The sequence below is a fragment of the Hesperophylax consimilis genome, chromosome 10, assembly GCF_061612785.1.
Source record: "Hesperophylax consimilis isolate HC1 chromosome 10, BYU_Hcon_1.0, whole genome shotgun sequence".
NCBI lineage: Eukaryota > Metazoa > Arthropoda > Insecta > Trichoptera > Limnephilidae > Hesperophylax > Hesperophylax consimilis.
Window position 1 is genome coordinate 24,503,570 of NC_142845.1, and position 21,638 is coordinate 24,525,207.

At 32.6% G+C, this 21,638-nt stretch overlaps 1 protein-coding gene across 1 annotated transcript in view; it reads left to right on the plus strand.

Moving 5' to 3' along the window:
* Nucleotides 1–1,692: 1,692 nt before the first annotated feature.
* LOC149420485 (uncharacterized) overlaps nucleotides 1,693–21,638 on the plus strand; it is a 199,007-nt gene continuing 179,061 nt past the window's right edge. The window contains exons 1-4 of the mRNA XM_089636367.1: nucleotides 1,693–1,737; nucleotides 2,651–2,761; nucleotides 3,085–3,424; nucleotides 12,796–12,864. Of these exons, the coding sequence (XP_089492493.1) occupies nucleotides 1,693–1,737; nucleotides 2,651–2,761; nucleotides 3,085–3,424; nucleotides 12,796–12,864 (565 nt within the window). The remainder of the gene's footprint in view (nucleotides 1,738–2,650; nucleotides 2,762–3,084; nucleotides 3,425–12,795; nucleotides 12,865–21,638) is intronic.

Below are 21,638 nucleotides of genomic sequence, written 5' to 3' on the forward strand. Positions count from 1 at the left end.
TTGGGTAGTGAAGTTTGGTCCCATTTAGAATGATCAGTTTACCATATGGAATTTCCTATTCAACGCACCTATTTTCATCCTTATTCATTTATTTGCTAGTTGGGAGCGGCTCATGTGCGTTATGTGGAGTTAGGTCCCATTTAGAATGACCCATTTACCATCTGGAATTTCTTATTCAACGCACCTATTTTCATCCTGCAACGCCATTTCTATCGTTAGTTGTGGCTCTTTAAAATAGCTGTTTAACTGTTCACAAAAAACAAATTGTCAAGATAAAAGCTTTTCTTTTGATAAAGTTGAAAATTGGAGTATTTTTTAAACTGTTTAATTAAATAGTGTTATTACCTGGTTCAATTTTTTTCACAATTGTCTGTACCAACGTGCAGAGACGGTTCCATAGGTGCATAAATATGTGTATTGCACTGCTTGTTTTAAGTCTTCACATCAGTTACAACGACTTCTTACATCGAAGTACAAAAGTACGCTAAAGGCGTAATTACCGCCAGTTCATTATTTGAGCTATCCTTTAAAGCAAGCAAGCGCAAACGAGTCATGCAAATATCGTTGTGCACAAGACTTTGTTTTACCATACCACGGAGACAACATTGGGCGGTTTCGAGACATCTCGACATGAGTGATTCTGAATACGCTCATAATGGCAAAGCATGTGTTGGAGAAGTGCAGATATTTAACCCATCAAGTGTATTATCGACGCATGCGCGAAGCACCTTAAAGGCATGTATTTTTGTTTACACTTTGATGATGCTTAATCCAATTCGTCTGGAATTGATTCGTGTAAGAATATTTATTTACAATGTTAGCGCTACAACATTCTCGTATTGGCATACGTGCGCTGTGAATTTTAAGGTTTTTGCGACATTTGCGATGCTGAAATTGATAAGCGAGAGCGATAAATCGCTTGTCTTTTTTTCTCTCGAGGTTATTATTTATTGATGTTTTTACAAATGTAACTTAGTGGAGTAAATGAATTGCTGTTCCCCTCATTAAATAATTTGCTACACTTTTATTACAAACGAAATACATTTAAAAAAAAAATGCGCTGCGGGCGATTCCAGTCACGACCACCCCTGCCAACAAGTATATGCTTTATGAGATATGTTAGATTGAAAGAATTTATTATAATATATATTAGTTATTATTTGTAAGTACTGACTGAGATGTTAGAATGACAACATATTTATTAATATTGTATAATACATTATTACATGATTCGATAATACTCGAAAAATTTTTTTTAGCTAAGTGAAAATCTTTTCTGTCCGATATTCAATGGGCATCGACTTATGAAGACTTTAGACAGATCAGTCAAATGCCTCAAAAGAAAGCCAAAAGCTTTATATAACTGAGCTTATCAGGGTTACTGGATCTATTTACGATGCCACCGCCGCTATCAATTCAGTCAAGCGTGATTCCTAGAAGGGTATCAATGGTTTCAGAGATACACCATAATGTTTGGGTATAGTAAGCTTACTATTCCATACTTATTTAATGTATAAATCTATTAGCTTTATCGTTTAAAAGCCACTTTTCCTGTGTTGAGTATATTAAAATATATATACATTATAAATCCTGAGAACAGCTTTACAAAGAAATTTAAAGTTTTCTTTCTGGGACAAATAAATGGCTCATGTTCATTTTTGCAGAAAAAAATACACAATATTGATGTCAATAATGTGGCTGATCATTATCCTCATCCTCATAGCATACCCAAATGAGGTATTTCATCGTCCCACTATAAAGTAGTAGGTAGTTGTTGGCATATCAATATTAAATAATTTCATTTGTCTATTATGAAATCGCCATGAAATATAATTTATTTTAATTTAGACAAAAAAACATAAAATAAAAATTATGTGCTTTTTGTCAAGAAAATTAACGTAAAAACAGTAACGCAATACTAATCAAATTCACACTGTACTGTTTACGAGGTCGTACATATATTGACACTTTTACCTTTGCACGGCTCGTGACTTTGGGTGTACTAGAGTGTAATATTACAAAAAAATGGCATTTTCTTCTTTTTTTCGAGAATTTGGTTTTTTCTATAAAGGTTCAGGTCAATTTTTTTTCAAACATAGCAATGTATCACATTCAAAAGTCACGAGCCGTTACTGAAAGTGCAATAGGGTAGACCGAGGCTATTTGGATCAGGTGAGTTATTCGAATCAAGCTAAGCAATATGGATATAATATCTCGGCTATTGTAACCAAATGACAATTAAAGAATTTAGACATAGCTTCCCCATCTACCAGATACCATAATAGTAAAATTACCGATATTACAGATTGCGTGGGTTGACTGCTAAAAATCCATATGTGTGAAGATCGTACAAGTTACGTCTCAAATAAATGCCCGATGTAATATTGTTGTCTGCGTTCTAAGTGTTTTTTCTGAATATGTAAGCTATTTAGTCATGTTCATATGCTATATATTTATCAATAAAATGCACAGTAAACAGAATTAAAGCGCAATAAATTCCATTTTGTATGTTTTTGTACTTTACTTTGAGTAAATATCATATTAATAAATGTGAGGTTAAACGGACCGACGGTGGGGGGGCTATTTGGATCATATTTTAATGCTTTTAAAATTTGATGCGTTAATTGTTTTGTATTTTTATTTGAAATAGATGGTGCGCAATTATGTGAAAAAGACAACTAATCAATCATGGTCGAAAATTGCAATGGATGAAGCCGTTAGGAAAGTAAAATCCGGTGAAATGGGATTACGCAGTGCTGCTGTGAGCTACGGAATCCCATACATGACATTACAAAGACATACGACTTCAATCACCGGGATCATCTCTAATCCAGGAGCAAGACCTGCAATAGATATTGAATTTGAAAAACAGTTTGCGGAAAGGTTGGTTTATTTATCTAAACGTGGATTCGGCATTACTCCAAAAATGGTCAGGAAATACGCTTTTGATTATTGTAATCGTCTTGGTAATCAAGCTCAACGAAGATTTAATTCAGAAGTTGGAATGGCAGGTCAAGATTGGTTTCATCGTTTTCTTTCGCGTCATCCATACTAGAGGTGGGTGAGTTCTGCATTTTTCCGGAGGCATCCGAGGACTGCTTCCTTTTAAAAGAACTCGAGTTCTTGGAGTGGGTCCCGGGTCCGAGTTCTTGGGTGCGGACTGGGTACTGGGCGACTACCGGGACGCACGGGTCCGGCCAAGGACTCGGCACTCGGACTCGGATAGAACCCGCGAAAGAACTCGGACCCGTAGCAGGACAAGGACCCGCACAAGAACTCGGACCCACACGAGAACACGGAGTCAATCCCGTCACCCATCGCACCCGAGTCGCGAGTTGTGCAGTTTACATTTTGGCGAAGTTCATCGAAATCCATTCGTGTCTTGTCGTGTTCCAGCTGATTGGGCTACGGCTAATGCGAGGCCGTAACGGATGTAGTATTAGGTTCCAAGTTCCAGATGATAATTTTAGCACACGCGTAAGCAGTAATAAATCAAATGTAGTAACATAAATTTCGGTTGTCGTTGAGAATTTGTCGTTTTCATAATCTCTGTCCATCGATATAGATAAAGGTACTTGGTCGAAGCCTCTATCAAATGAAACTCAGTAAAGGCGAGATGTTTTAAAAACAAAGTCAGGAAGTAGTTAGGTACAGCATTAAACTATTAAAATTTTAACAATTAACAACATGTTTTAATATCTATTTACTCCAGTCCATTTTTTTTTACTTTTACAATACATACACACTTTGTTCAATATATTATTGTGGGATTTGTGTTTATTATATACTTGATTTGTATATTTTTCCTTTTGGTTTCACAAATATATACATATATATGTCTCAGGATCATTAAAAATAAACATTTGCCAGAAATTTACAGGCAGATTTGGGAGCAAAACTAAAAACGCGAATACTTAGATACTTTCTAAAACAGCCATGAAAAAGTAAAAAATGTTCCGCGAAATTATCACGTGAAACACACGAGAAAACGCATGCTAAAAACCGGCACACAGCAAAACACACGAGACAAACGCGTGCACAGCAGACCTCCCACCGCGCCGTGGAGCACGTGTAGTCGATATGATTTTGTGACAAAATGAATATTATATTCCTCTCAGCGTTTCCCAAACTTGTTTCCGCAGTCCTTTTGGTTTTATTTTTTTCACAGATCCACAAAATTTTATTTCACTCAATATTGACGTATTGTTTAAATAAAATCTAATTCAGTACCTACACATTTTAGAACCTACCTATTTACATTAAAAAAAACTAACCTTAATTAATATTTTTTAAAGGAATGTAAGACAGTATAAATATGGAGAAAAAGTGCACGGCGTAATGCACAAGATTAAGAAGTTACCGCTTCATCGATATAATAAGTATAGATTAGCCCTCCCATACCTAATTTCAATCCAAAAGTAATACCACCTAACGCGTCATTTCATAATACTACTAGGTACCTACCTACCGATCGAGTTCCGTCGCATCTATTGCGTAACGTGGTTTTTTTCTTAGGAAGAATTTAAACATTTTGATCTTTTGTTACTTTTCTTTGTACGCTGCCTCGGATCTATCTGTTAGGTACATCTATTTTTGAAGTATTCATATAACTGATCAATTTGTTAATAATAAAGTTTGCGATAGCCCGTACCTAAAATACTACGGACTGCCTCATGTTTGTGTTTGAAAAAAAAAGATTTTCACAAAACTAGCGATTCTGTTGCCGCGAACTTACTGGAGGACAAATTTGCTCCACACAGACCAATAAAAGGTAAAAAACCAATGCTTATTGTGATCTTTGGACTGCGAGAAAATGCACTTTGTTTTTGATAAATGTTTACGTAAACCAATGTTTTTGGTTCGGGTGGCATTTTTAAGATCACAGGGCTTGTCTAGAGATACTTGGTCGAAGGACCGCTTAGATAGTTTGGACATGAAGAGCGGAGAAAGGTGTTTCAGGAGATTATTAGATTAGTGTGTGTGTAATATGGAAGATTGATTTGCGGTATAAGTCAGGGAAGACAGAGGCCATTTCACAACCACCTGAATCAAATTCCTAAGATTATCTTTATTTATTTATTTAGTACAGGATGCACATAATGTTGGATATTTGGCATAGCGCCGTTTTGTGAAAAAATCACCTTATGGGCGCTGTAATATGTCATAGGTATCACAAAATGAGAGTCGCAATTCATAACAGAAGACAATAATATTTTGTTATGAGATGAAGTTAAATGTAAAATAATAAATTAATTAGAGTTTTTATTTTATCCAGACTCCAGACCCACCATTTGGGAAACGCTGTAACAAACAATCGGCTTGGCTGCAACTCCCGAATTATCTGATTTAGCCAACAATTTTTTTAAAAATATGTAAAAAGGGACGAACAATGGGCTTGATTTAAGGTAATAACTTTCGGATGGCTGAGCCTTCCAAGGTTGTTCCTTCAAAATCCAATGAACTTGTTTTATCTGTTTTCTGTAGTCGTTGTAGTTATTAACAGTGACAACAAAAATACAATATTTACAATGAAGTGTTATGGATATTATAAATAATAGGCAAGATGCTTTTTAGTGGCTTGTGTTTTTTAGAAGATAAATAAAAACATCCACTGGAGCGCTTTTCGTCAAATTTTTGCAAGTATTGCAATACCTCTAGGTACATCCTAGAGTACTTAGTGAGTCTAAAAATATTGGAAAAATGGTAAAATCTAGGTGAATTCATTGGCTATAAGCCGCAATAATCATTTCTTATTGTTTCAATACTAATATTTTGAGGAATGCTGTTAATTGTATCGAATGGCAGAATTGATTGCTGAAACAGAATTGATTGATAAAACTATCGACAATACTAGGGTAAGAATCAATTTTTTTTAAAGTGAAAACCCCAGTCACAGCCTAATTTTTATACACCTAATTAAATTAAATATTACTTAACTTATTTTTTTTTACATCACTCAAATAATTTATTGATTTATTAGTACATGTCAGTCGATATTATTATTTAACTAATTATACTCATCGGTTTAGAAAAGCAACTCATAACCCCAAATAACTCCAATAAGTACTAGATATTAAACAATAAACAAAACATCCACTTACTGTAAAGCAGGTAAACAGAAGATGTCTTCACCACCAGAACTTACCACTCACTGCAGGACTCGCGAGGCCGGTGGTGGAGTGAGGCATTCGGGTTCGAGACCCCGAGTCCGAGTTTTCTGGGAGTTGTTGATTAGAGGCATTCGGGTCCGAGTCCAAGTCCTTAGAGGCATTCTCGGGTCCGGGTTCTCTGGGAGTCGTTGATTGGAGGCATTCGGGTCCGAGTCCCAGACCGAGTTCTCTGGGAGTGGTTGATTACGAAAAGGAGTGGGAGTAGGACCCGCTTCCCGCAAAGGACTCGGGCTCAAGGACTCAATCCGGCTGAACCTACACATCGCTAATCCATACCTCTCCATAAGAAAACCAGAAGGACTATCTCGAGCAAAGATTAACGGAATGGATCCAGACGAAATTTCAAATTTTTATGACACACTGGAAAAGGTAATAAGAGACTGTCAATTACAAGGAAGGCCAGAATGCATTTTTAATATGGACGAAACCGGCATGCCCCTAAATAATCGTCCCGTATCAATGACAAGTGTCGAGCGAGGTCAAAATTGTTTTGGCTTATATAAATGCAGTTGGATCATTCATATCTCCATTTGTCCTGTATAAGGGTAAACGTAAGAAGGATGAATTTATGATTATGATTATAATTGACCGGTCGGTGGCTGAATTGACATCGCGCTTGGGTCCCACCCAGGCGTAGTGTATTCAATTCCTTGGCTGGCTAAGTCCTCCATCACAACACAAGCAACATTTTCAGCTTACTGTGGTGGTAGTAGGAGATTTTCAAATATTGTCAGGTTATCCATAACCCGGGAATGTTTGTCTTTCTTTTTAAGAAAAAAAAAATTATTGGAATGCCACCAAAAACCGCCCAAAATGACAGATCAAAGGAAAAGGTGCCCCGGGACTTAAAGTTAAAAAATCTTCCATAACAGCTTCTTCATCGGCTTCAAGAAAGTGGTTTTGCATTTATTGCAATGAAGCTTTTGTACATCCTCCAAAGGAAGATTGGATTCAATGTTCTTCTTGCAAAGAATGGTGCAACAAAAAATGTTACGACAAGAAAGTGTTTAATAAAGTTTTTATTTGTGCGGTGGGTAAGCGAATCAGAGTGTAATAAGTGTCATGATACTTTCATTTAAGTTATGGGTTCTAAAACCTATTTTTGGTTTTTGTTTTTTTTTCATACTTAACTATTTTTTCGGGTTTGATCCGAGTAGCCCCACCACTGATCCGAATCACCACATATATATGGGGTGATTCGGATCGGTGGAGAGGTCTACAGTAATAGTCATATGTTTTTTTAAAGTTACTTTATGTTATGATCATTAAAGTTAAAACATATAAAAATGACAAATGCTTAATATTAATTTTTTTTTTTTCTTAAACGTATTAGTTTTAATTTTTTTCAAGAAAACATAAAAAATGATCCGAATAGCCTCGTCTACCCTACCATGTTTCTTCTACAATTTAAACAACAACCATTCCTTATCCCTTATTCAGCTGTCAACAACTTTAAAATATGTCAATTATTTTGCCACGCCCAGTTAAATCGACGACCATTCTACGTGTTCAACTTTCTACAAGAAATTTGTTATAACGATCGTATGAATAAGTACCTACTGCCACTGGGGGGATTTTCCCGCGCCTTTCAATGCAGCGGCCATTTTGAATTTGCGAACATAACACCATCTAGCGACAACTTAACCAATTATATTTAATGCACGTCATTCTGTAGTTACTAGCAAATAATCTGGCAAAAGAGACGGTGCCTCCGATGATATTATCACAAAAATATTTGTAACACATTGAATTTATTTCAAGTAAATTCGTATATATATTGCTATAATGTTTTAGATATTTTTTAGATGATATTGCAAAAGAATTCGTGAACGTATGAAATTATTACACTATTTCGCAAGCTTATATGATTTTTCTGGATTTTTCTAGAGTCTATATTAGAAAATAATTCAGTGAAACCGGACATTGCGATCTGTAATATATCTCTATAGAATTAGCGGTAATTTTGAGATTTTATTTTTCTAAACGCTGAACTAGTAACTTTTCGCAGTATTTATTTAGAAAATCTGAATGTTTAGCAAAACGTTTATCAGAATTAATTAAAATAAACCCCGCAAAAAGATCCATTTTCTAGACCTACTTAGGGCAAATTTGACCGTATATGCCGGTCCGCGCACCGAATAATTTTGTAGACGCCTTCTTGACTCATGTTGAGATACAGACTTTTATTTTAAGGTTTTGGATCATCTCAACTATTACATATTAGTTTTACTACTTTCAACCTTACTTTTCCTTTTACTTTCGTCTACCCATTTCTTCCAGCCTTGCAAAAAATCTACCTCATTTGAGAATGATATTTTACTATTCCACAGACTCCGGACAGTATGAACTTTTGTGTGGAAAATCTTTTAAAAAGATTGTATAAATTCGATTGTTTCCATCCCATCAAACAGTGCCAACTTCCGTTTCATATAATAGTAATGCCTTGTACGGTGTAGAAAATGTGGATGATACTTATGTATAACTAGGGAGTATTGGTACAGCGTTGCAGAACCACGGAAGTAACCTTTCCGCATTGCTGAATATTTTCAATCTACGGTATTTAACTTATTTGGCAAAAATTGACACTCTGCCCGGCCCCTGCCGCAATGCGTCCAAACAAAATGTATGTTTGATCGCACCGCAAAAATCCAGCATTTTTATTAGGGTCTTTAAATTGCCACCGAAACCATAAACTTGCGAACCAAAATTCTTTGCAAACACGCAAATAACAACCTATTTAACAAAGCGGTAAATTCCATAACCCGAAGAACGAGGTAGCGGGATCAAAACTCGGCGATGGCGATAAAAATGTATTAATGTATTATGCGGATATTTTTTGATGAACCATTAAAATAAACTATGATTTCACCAACTTTTAAAATGGGAGATACTATGAGGTTTGTTGATGAGAGACCATTTATCGAAATCCAAACATTGTATAACTAGGCTTAGGACGGGTTGTTTCGGAGAATTTTAACAATTCTTCAAATTTCAAAGTTAATTTTCAAGTTTTGCGAAAGATTTTTTCAAGCTCTGTTATTATTTCAGTTCTGTCAAGCAACTAGCCTTTAATGATATAATAAAATAACTTGAAAGGGACTTTCTCAGAACCCGAAAATAAATGTTGAAATTTGAGGAATTTTTCAAATTCTGCGAAACAACCCATACTAAATATTTTTAACCATATAATAATATTTTTTTAAGTAATTTATGGATTTCAAAAAATAATTATTTATTCAACAAATAAACGAAACAATCACTTTGTGGTTTTCGACATCGCGAAAAGAAATTTAATAATTTAAATTTAACGTTTACACCTAGTGCCCGTAGTAAAAACTACGCTGAATATCGACATAATTGAGCATCTGGATAAAAGATGTTTTAAAATGGTTTTTGTCATATTTTAACACTAGATTTAAAAATCAAGGTTCTTCCTCATGTACCTCCTGAAACCTCACAACATTCCACAAAGAGAGCATATCATAGTTCCAATGACTCTGGCAAGTATTAAATCTACGAAATTCGGGAATAATGCATGCCTTCACTTCGATTACTGGCACGAAAACTCGCATAAAAAATATAGCAAAAGACTCTTGATGTTTCAATATTTGTATATAAGTATAAATAAAATTCTTAAGCTCGTAAAATTATATCATAAAGAAATCTCCGTTTTATGTTCCTAAACTGTCTTTTTTATATTAAAGTGTCCAATTTTCTTTGTGTCTTTAATTTTCCATGAAAACACGTTTTCTCGTAAACATCTCTCAGATTGAACGTGAACAGAAGTAAGTTAAATGAAGTAAAATAAATCTTCGGTTTCACTAAAAATGAAATGTTAAGATAAAAAAATTGAAGTAGACAGCCTATTTATTGTTAAGAAGTACTTGTTTATCAAGTGGTGAGACAATTATATTTATACCAACATCCTACATAAATAGATATATTTAATGTTTTTTTTTTTATATATATTTACTCCACACAGGAGGCCCTGAAGAAAATAATTTCCCTCGGGGCCTATGTCATCTTTGGGGATGCTGTGTGGAGGGTCTTTTTTTGGAGAGGATGTAATAGGAAACCCAAGTTATAACACATAATATATAAAAATTAAACACTTTTTTTACACAACTTTTAATTGAAAATAAAGCCAATGGCTGATAAGTATGGACAAAGAGGTGCTACTTAATAAACAAAAAAATATTTTATTGAAGGGTGAGAATTAATTAATGTAGTAAAAATGAAAATGAATTCAAATATCACAAAATACTTAATTATTTTAACATTTAGGGAAATTTATATTTTTTATTAAAAAAAAATCATTTATGTATAAATCGAAAAAAAAAATTTTGCATAAAATAATTAAAGAGTAACAAGATGAATAAATAATAAAAATATATATAAATTTAAATTCCAATCAAAAATACTATCAATATTTTTGATAACTATTGTAAACAAAGTGCTTATTGCTTATTTAGTGCTTATATAATATAATAAAAATGACGCCACAAAGTAGTTTTACAACTATTGATGAAGTTATAACAGATAATGATAATGAAATCATTATTCGAAAATGACATCCATCAGAGAAAATCGCTATTCATTCCAACGCCTTTACTATTCTCGACAGAATATTATCATAAAGCCCGCTTTCCAACTACAACTAATCGATATTATTTGTTGGACTTTCGATATCAAATTTCGTGATCCAGGCTTTATGAAATGACTTATTAATAAATTTCAAGAGAGTAAGATTGAAGCTGATAAACCATGCTAAAATATTTAATCACTGAAGAAAATAATATCTCCAACTCTCAATGAAAATTTGAGAGATAAAAACACAAAATGAAAATGACTTAATAATTAGGGGGCACTAAGTCAACAGGGAATTCCAATCAATGTATATATATAATATATCGCATAAAAAAAAAATATAAATATATATATTTTAATTTGGATCGTTCACCTTTTTACTTAATTACTTGTATTCTTTTTTATACATATGTCTATTTCATGGCTAAAATCTTCAAAGCCCGCCAAAATGATTCTAATTTGACGGGGTACGCGTGACGTCATACGTACATTGGATTTTTCGGTTAACAGTACGGTCAATCTCACTCGGAGCGGTATTAGAACATAAAATCCAATTAAAATATATTTAAAAAAGCATGAATTCTTTTGAAATAATTTTTAAACTGCATTACTGATCCATGTTCGAGTATACGTAGCGCAACTTGGCAAAAAAATCATTAATAATGCACGCGGCCGGCCAACTCGTGTGAGGTAGCACTGTCAGTTCAGAACACGCCGACCAATCACAGAACGTTTGAGTGACTCACGATTTCAAAACTTTTTAAGTGACCATTTATTAAGTCTACCTGTTATTATATATAATAAAACTTATTATTTCGGAATCAGCGTTTGTTGATGAATATATATTTTTTTAGCCATAATATTTCTTATTCAATTTTCTGTCAGAGACGGCTATCCCGGTTAGACTAGAGGATCTGGACCTCGATTCTCGACGAAGTCATTCCACTCGAATAACGAGTGGTTCGACACACTAGTTGTTCGTGTGGAACGACTTTCGACATTTGCGTATGTAATTATGGACCTTTGCCGAGACTCAAGTATAAGAATGTCGACCAATGTATGTACTTTCGACGGCGATTGCGAGGGGCTTGGATTAGAGAATGGATACCCAGAGTTGTCGTCCCTGTTGCGACCGATAGCTTTTTATTTTCTATCCTTTTATCTCTTTCATATATTTATTGAGAATAGTTGACATCATCTTCGTATTTTCTTGTCTTCTGATTAACGACATCATAATACTTATAATAAACTGGTTTATTTTTCACTGTAAATGAACACATTTTCATTTTGTAACAAGTTTTTTTTGCATTTATGTATTACTTATTTTCAATTTAATACACATTTATACATCGTCATAACAATATTTTGTTCTATTACAATAAATTTGACCTATTTTAGAGAATATTTAGATACTTTAGAGCAAAAACATTTCATTTTGTTACCTCATTCGTGAGAGACCAGCGTATCGATTCTTCAATCCAGACCTCTCGCAATAGCCGTCGAAAGTACATATATTGGTCAATAATCTTATTCTTGAGTCTGGTCAATGGTACATACTTACATAAACCAAACATCAAAAGCCATTTCACACTAACAACGAGCGAGTCGAACCACTCGTTGTTCGATTGGAATCACTCCATCGAGAATCAAGGCCCTGAAAACTTTTATTTGTGATAAAAGATTAAAAAAATATTTTTTAAAACTGTACCTCTAAAAACAACTCAAAAGTATTTTTCGACACTTCTTACATTGGCATTTACATTCAGTTATTATGACTGTACAGAAATATTAAAATAATTCACGGTTTTCATTGAAAGATTTGCGGAATATTGCCCAATTAAGAATTGAATTGTGTATATATAACAATACAACCTAACAATATAATACCCAAGATCTGTGTGTTTTTAATTGAATATAAATATGAGACAATGTTAATAGATTCTGAACCCAAAAAACTCGGGCGGATAAAGCCTCGCCATAATCTAGATTTTCCATCTTCAAGAATAAAGAGAAACCTTAATTTAATATTTTGTTTCAGACTTCGAGGCCGCACTGGATCCACCGGAAATAGGAAATGACGTCACAAGGCGTCGCAACACCACCAATGGTAAAACATTATTTCAGTATTTCAGCCATTTCATGAAATTCATCTTTCCACTGTATGCGGCTATGACGTGTGTTCATTATCATAAATTAATTCGTATATACTTACTAAAATGTACTCCATTCTTCGGGTCGCAATTTTTTAGTTACTTCACCATTAGTCGATTTAAAGGACTCTAGTCCCATTAGTGTCCTGATAAGAATTCAGTTCAGTACTAAAATAAAAATATTTTTTTACAGCGCAAACGAATGATTAACGCTATCCGGCATGCAAATCTTCATAACAATAATCAGTACTCCAACCCTTCACTTTCCTCTGAGTAACGAAAATTTTGTACATATATTTTAATAAAAATTTTATAATTTCAAATCATTGAAAACAATTATATCGGCCCTCAAATGAAAGCTGTGAAATAGAAAAATCAGAAAATTACAATTTGAGGTGTAATTTATTTTCCCTCATGGCCTATGTCATTCTTAGGGATACTGTGTGAAGGGTCGTTTTAGGGGAAAAAATAAGAGGAATTTGTAGAATCGAAAAAGGTGTGGGTAGAAATCTAGGGGTCAATATGTCCAGGAGTGATAGACGTATGAATCCATTGCTTCCACTGCAGTGCAAGGCGATAGGTCGAGAGAGTACGGCTGTCTGACTCATAAATTTTTTTTAAATAAAAATAATATTTTAAAAATAATTGGAAAAAATTTGTATTAAGTAATTAGCTTTTACTAAATTATCAGAATAAGCAAAATATGAGATGAAATCATTATTATTAAGCGATATAACTTTGTAAGCGGGTGGTTAGGGGGCCTCAGCACGAGTAAAGCATCCAGTGAGGCCCACATTACCAAATAATGTATTAAAATATAAGTATTGTACCAAATAAAATTTTAAAAATAAATTTTAAGATTAAGAAAAAAAAATTAAAAAGGCTAGCGTAGTTGCGTTGCAGGCACTTGATCGGGATTCAATTCTTGGTCGTGAAATGTTTTTTTGTAATATTAAATTTATTTATACCATTAGTTAAGTTTTGTTATTTTAATTTTTACTTTTATTTCGTTCCGAGATTTTTCACGGGTATACGCCCTAGTTACATATAAAGTTAAGAAAAAGGCTGTAAAAAAAATATTAGATTGGTTCAATAATATTATTCAGAACACGATTTTGTAAAGTCTCGTTCAAGAAAATAGGTCGTCGGTTCACTTAATTTTATTGGTCAATTAGTATAGAAGATAATCCATCTATAATTCCTTGTAAGCCTAGCAGTTGTTTTTATGAAAAACCTATTACGTAAGTTAACATTTAATATAGCACAAATATAAAAAAAATCCTTTCCCTAAATAACTGCGAGTAGGAACTGAAAGATGAAGATAACTTTAGATTTTAATACATTTTGGTAATTTTAATGAAAATATGTTAAGAAAAATACAAAATAATATAATCCTACATTAAATAAATCGGAATTGTCGCTCCTAAGATATACAATTCATTGAGTACCGATATCAAGTCAAATAATACTACATTCCTTTTTACCATTGATGTACAATTCTGACGTCCTCAAGAAGAGAGTGGCGAGTAAGATGTAGATATGAGTATGGTAAAACAATATAAATACTCATTCAATAGCTCTTGGAATATTTCCGACCGCGAGTTTCTCGTGTTTGAAATATGGAAAGGGGAACGGAATGGAACTCTAAGAGGATGCTGTTGAGGATTAGAGTAAAAAGGACTTGGTGTCCTCGGTGTTCCGTCTATCTGCCAGCATAAAAAAAAACTCCACGGCAAATTGCACGTAACACGGAATTGCACTTGCAACCTGTGATCAGTTGCGCGGTAGAAAAGGTACCGTCTTGGTACTTTCCATCTCCTGGTGACAGTGATAATAGGATGGGTATGGAGATAGGTAAGGAATAAACTATTAAAGATAAAAATCAGCTATTTGCCCGAACTAGTTTGGGAAATTACAATTGTAATTTTTACTGGATATTATTTAATTTTTATTTTACTTGTTAAAATTAAAGTTATTATGAAAACTATGTATAAGTTAACTGTATTGTAGAAATCAGTTTACACAGAATTAAGCACGCCCATGAACAAGAAAAACAATTAAACTGACGACAAGTTAGAACAAGCTTGAAACATGGGTGAGCGTTCATACCAAAAATGCGGAAAATCCGTTAATACATATTTAGAAAGGGGCATGTTTTTTGTACAAATCTAAACAGCGGCAACGACAAGGAATATATTTTTAACTTAATTTTGTATAGATGTCACTTTTTATTGATTAGTTAACGGTTAAATATGGAGATACTGCATTTGTTAAGTCGTCTTTTATTTTTTGCCGTATATGTTGTACTGACTGTACACAAAATGGATATAACTCTTTTTGCGAAAAATTGGTGATGCCACATTCTTTACAAGGACTGCAGGATTGTACATCAATGCTTTTTACTATATTTTTATAGATAACATGAGTTCTTAGCATTGGTTCATAATTTTTATTTATTTATGTTCCTTCGTCTTTCCTATCATTTTTCACAGCGCCCTAGAGTTGATTTTTCTCGAAAACGGCGCAATATAAAATACCCAAATATGATTATTTTTTTTTATTAAATTGGTCTGTTTACATTACGTTAACAAGTGTTTTTTATTTATTTTAATTATATCAAGATTTACTTATTTTGTTAATCTAAATAACATTTTATGAAAGTATAACAATGTGTAATGTATTTTGTTAATCTAAATAACATTTTATGAAAGTATAACAATGTGTAATGTATTTTGTTAATCTAAATAACATTTTATGAAAGTATAACAATGTGTAATGTATTTTGTTAATCTAAATAACATTTTATGAAAGTATAACAATGTGTAATGTATTTTGTTAATCTAAATAACATTTTATGAAAGTATAACAATGTGTAATGTATTTTGTTAATCTAAATAACATTTTATGAAAGTATAACAATGTGTAATGTATTTTGTTAATCTAAATAACATTTTATGAAAGTATAACAATGTGTAATGTATTTTGTTAATCTAAATAACATTTTATGAAAGTATAACAATGTGTAATGTATTTTGTTAATCTAAATAACATTTTATGAAAGTATAACAATGTGTAATGTATTTTCGATTATCATGATACGGGCAATGAGCATGTGCATAGTGTGTGGTGGTTGATGGATCTAAAATAATAACCCAACGTGTAGGATAAAATATAATAATAAAATTATGAAGCACATCGAATTGCATAAACGTTGGATTTACTCTGTTTTGTACGTTACGAGTTATGAATATTTAGTAGATACGTAAACCTACTAAAATGATGTATCTTAGTATAGGGTCCTAGCCCCGGAAGGCAGTTAACCCGAGATAAGTTAAATCAGGTTATCGCAGGTCGGCGACTAAGTTTTAATTTGTTTATGTAAACATCACATAAGGTTTCAATTGTCCGGAACCAGCAGACAGTGGCACCACATATTAAGGAAAAAGGGAAAATTAATTCCATTTCAAACGTAGTTTCTGTTCCGAAAGGTAGTGAGTTATACTATTGATACGGAATTCATTCCTCTCTTCCACTCTGGAAAAAGCCAAATATATATTTTTATTTGTGAAGCAAAATTAGAATCAGTTATTTTTTTTATTAAACTGTTACTTTGTTTATTAACAGCTTATTTATAATTTATACATTATGCCAACTAGTTTCGGTTACTTAAATACTCAACCTTCTTCAGATAATATTACAAGTTTAAATAATGAGACTGACTTCAAAAAGGTAGGATAATATAACTGAAACTAGATGACACAATGTATTAATGACGATAAAGGGGTTAAAAACACAGTTACTTTATATTTAATTATAATGTCAAGCTACAAAATGATTGCTTTCTTTGTTTTTTTCATTTTTTAAAAAGGTTTTTTAACTTCACCGTATTCTAAGTCTGATAAATTCTGGACACAGAACCAACTGATTTTACGACTCTGTTATGAATATGTTTATTTATATATCATATATTAATAGCTAAAGTAGTGCAAGTAAGTAGTGCACTACTTTATAGTGCACTACTAATGCTATAACTTTTCATTTAGGTACAATGTAGTACAATATTTAAGTAGTCGGAGCGCAACATAACGAATGGCTAATATTAAATGCAGCTGAAGCATAGTTTTCGGGCTTAAATGAAATATTGCGAGTGGATTTACGCATCCATTGATTTTGGCGTTGTTGAAGCTAAATGATATAAAAACTCTTCAACCGTACTTTTTCAAACTAAGATTTTTTAGATAAGTACATGAATTCTGTTTTATAACCTCACATTTTTCTAAGATCCCATATTTTGTAATTTGTACAACTTACGTTTTCCCGGAAAAAAAGGTCGTTGAATTCCAGTGGAAAATATAATTGATTAATTCCATTGGATTCGCTTAAGAAAATACTATAAAATATATGAAAATATTAACTGCTATAACTACATTTAAAAATGTCTGGTGACTGACTGACTGCCGCTTTCACAAATCAAATTGGGTAACGATTGTGTTAAAAATTTGAATTTTACGTGGAACCTCGGTGTCAATTTTCACGTAAAGTACTCTTGAAGTTAAATTTAAAGTGGTACTTTGCGATACGTACATTTAAAGTTAAGCGTTAAAGATACCATTAATAAATCTTCGCTAAGCGTTGAAGTGATCGTGGAGAAGTCACTGACACTGATAGCGGAGTAAAATAAATTTGTTTAGAAACGTTAAAAAATTAGTTTATTATATTGGTTAAAAAATAAAAAACGCATAGTTACAAAATAAATATAGTTTATCAATATAAATAAACTAGAAAAACTTTGAGAAATGACAAAAAAATCGGTGAAACCGAAAAACTGACTCTCATCCTAGATAGGTACGTTCACCAAATTTAAGTGGTTTTTATCAACCACATGTTTATTATTTAATTATTTGTCGATATTTTTCAAAATCTGAATTTGGTAAGTTTTTCCCCTCTATTTGCAATGGTTTATAAAACAGTGTGTTTTTGGTGATTTAAAATCATGTAACTAGTTTTGTATATTTTTTTTAATTGTTTCATATTTTTAACTATCCAGTTTAATATGCTCAGATCATCACTTTTCTAGTAAGTTTTAACTTATTTTAGCCATATTAAAATAAAGCAGTATCATTTCCGTATAAGAAAATTTTGCAATTTAGGTTTAATTGATTTGTATAATTTGTTTGTATTTGAAAAAGAAGTGGCCCTAATATGGATCCTTTAGGAACTTCAAAGTTTATGTTATTGTGTTGACTGTTTCAATATACTTTTCGTGAGAGACAACCAGCTTTATTAAAATAATCTAAATAAAAGAAGAGTCAATTCCAACTAAATCTCACACCAAAATGGTGTATAAAGTAGTAGAAATGCACGTTTTTCTTCAACGTTCGAGGTTACGTCCGGTACAGTCCTACCTTATCAGATTGATTGCCGTGGTTCAGTATTAGTTATTAGTTCGTATAACGCTAAAAATGTCAACATCGCCTGTTTTTTTCACTGGTACACACTCCCGTACCACCATGCCATATCAAGATTGCCCCCTTGTCATTACTGGGCAGGTCAGTTATTCATTAGCCATTCAATATAATTGGAAGGCTATCGATTCTTTTCAACGCCGGGTTAATTATAACACAAATGATTTGAGTTTACGTGAGTGCATAAACGAGCGTAACATAACGTGAAAATAATTAGTAAAGAAATAAAAATATGTGACCTCGCTTTTAGAACGCTTTTAATATGTAGAAAAAGAATGACACTGTGATTCTATCGAGTAGTTTAAATCTTTGAATAGAAAATCTTGAGAAATGTAATCTACTGATATGAAAGAAAACATCCAATTCCTCAATTTCCTCAGCAATAACTATTTCAGTATTTCTGTATTCCATTCCACTTTCCTCAACATACCAAACAAAACAAGTTGACCAAAACTGAATTTTAAGGATGTGGCCCATATAGCTTTTCAATTCATGGTTGTTACGTTCCCGTTCCCTACGTAGATACGAAAATATTTCCCCGATATTTTAATTTATATAAAGCTCAATAGTTTCCCTGTATTAAAACTGAACATATTTTAACTAAATTCAACACGATTTATTTGCAACCAGCTTTAATTGTCGCAATGTTGCCGTTGCATATTTTTTACTCGGGTGAAAATCATGCCTAAACACTAATGAATAGCATTCTGGTTTCTGTTATGTTAAACTTGTTTGATTAACAGCCATAATAGGTTTAGCGTTTACCATTAAATTCAGAAAGCACCCTACGTCGAATATGAAATTAATTACCATTCCCGGAAAATGTTTGTTAACATGTTTACTTTTATATGTAATGATATTTGTTGGCAGGGACCGTGACATTTACAAAAAAAAATCAGCTAGTTTTAGAGGTCTCCTTATGAATTTACAAGAAGGCTTTGACAGTGTGTAGGTACTATGAATGAGAATAGAGGTTTTGTGGTTGAGTTGAGTTGGTGTATATCCATTAATATCACAATATCTTACTCCAGGAAAGGCGACATGTTTTTGTCCGTTCGCCTTAAATTAAGCTTTAATGTTATTTTCCTTCGCTTAATGAGTTGACTGCAAGGCATTTTAACGTACATTGTTACGAATTATTTACTTAACATTACGTTTCAATGTGAAACTGTGGCTTAAGCCCCATTTCTTCAAATATCTTTTATTTTATAATCTCTTATGAATATGATAAAATGCGTTTATTTTAATTATAGTAAATTATGCATCTGAGAATTAGATGGATGGAACAATTGGAAGGTTATTAGAGTTTTGTTTAAATCTATATGTTAAGTGTATCTTCAGAATTTTTTTTATATATTTAATATTTATATTCAGTTTTTAATGCGAGAACACTTTGCTTACGTCTGCGGAGAAATGGTTTAATGGTGAAAAAATTAGTAAGTTGTGTTGTTATTTTGTAATTTTTATTTTTTAGAAGGTTTTTATAAAAGACCAAACAAAGGATTAAGAATATTACACAATTTTCAAAGCATGACGCGAAAGATCTATATTTTCAAGCTGTAAGGCAATCTGTTATTAATAAACTAGGTTGTGTTAGAATAGCTTAGGTGCTTAAAAAAGCATCGTTTCACTGGTTGATACATTCTATCAGCTGTTGTACAATGTTGCACTTTAATATATAGTCTTAACATGCTAGACATTAACCCTTCAAGCCCGTGAAGGACATAACTAGCCACACACATCAAATTCCATTAGAGCCTGTTTAGGAACATACATCATTATAAAAGTTTTTTTTAAATATTTTTTTTATAATGCAGAAATATGGGATTTTGACCTCCGTTAGAAAGAAAAATGATTATTCTTCTCAGTTTTACATAAAAACATATTTATTTGAGTCTATGAAAAAATTCCTAAAAAATTTTGAAGTGTACGATTACAAGATAACTGGTCGATTCAGGATAGTGGCAATTCAACACACTCGAAAAGTGATGTAAAATCATGAAAAGTATTGAAAAAACTAGGTTAAATACGTTTCTTCAGGTTAGGTTTATAGCACATTTTTTCATCACCTTACTCCCAACTTTTCAAAAGTGTGTTGGATTAATTTTATTATTATTATTACTTAAATAACACTGGCCAAAACTGGCGGGATTTTACTCGTTAACAGTTGTAAGTTTAAAAAATTTTGCATCAAAGTCCCCAAAATTATGGATGTTTCCAATATAAATGTTTTTTATTAAACCTTTTTCATGTTTGATGTCAATATTTTGTTATTTAGAAATATCAATATTTATTTCAAATACTAAGATAACTTTGTCGTTAAGTTCCCAAAATGGTTTTTGTTTTTACGTCATCTTTAAAAATAAATAGCACATTTAAAATATCTCACGCACTTTCGGAAGCATTCCGAAAATCTATGAAAAATTCTACCGTCGCGCGTTGTTTGGGACTTGTGGGTGAGTATATTTAAATAACTGAAGGTTTAAATCGATCCAACACTATCCAAATGACAAATGTCAACGGTTTATAACTGATAAATTGACTTGCATAATTTAAATTTATTTCGTTTGTTAATCTTAGATTGGGAAGAACGTTTACCTACCTAAATCGTAATTAGTGAAAATATTTATTTTTTAAGAAAGTCGAACATTCCCGGATTACGTATAACCTGAAAATCTTCTACTACCACCACGGAAAGCAGAAAATGTTTCTTGTGTTGTGATGGAGAAATTGTCAGCCGAGGAATTGAACACACTACTCCTGGATACTCAAACGCGATGTTTCTCGGCCACCAACCGGTCAATTATCTTTATCCATTTTTATTTTCATAAAGTAACCCCTTCTTTAAAGACAATTGTCTAGACATAATTAAATTAAAAATAATACTGATGGTGATCTATGACAATGAGTGAAGTTGTCTACGTAATTTATTTGTCAACTTAATTCAAATTTAAGACACGAACTAGGTTGACACGTAACCTTTTGGCTCTGAACTCATAAATAAAATCGTATTTATTCTAAGCGCACATCATGTGGACTCAAATTTGTATGCAAGTACTTCTTCCTGTTATTTTAGGAATTTGAATGCCACCTCCGCGAATACCAGACATGATAAAAGCGTACTTAACGTTCATGGAAGATTGAGAGTTTTTGCGACTGATGCTCCACATATCCTGGCGATAAAATGCAGGCTCACTTCTTCCGTGTATTTCTTCGCAAAGCACATAAAAAATAACACTGATGTGTATTGTTAATATAATAATCAA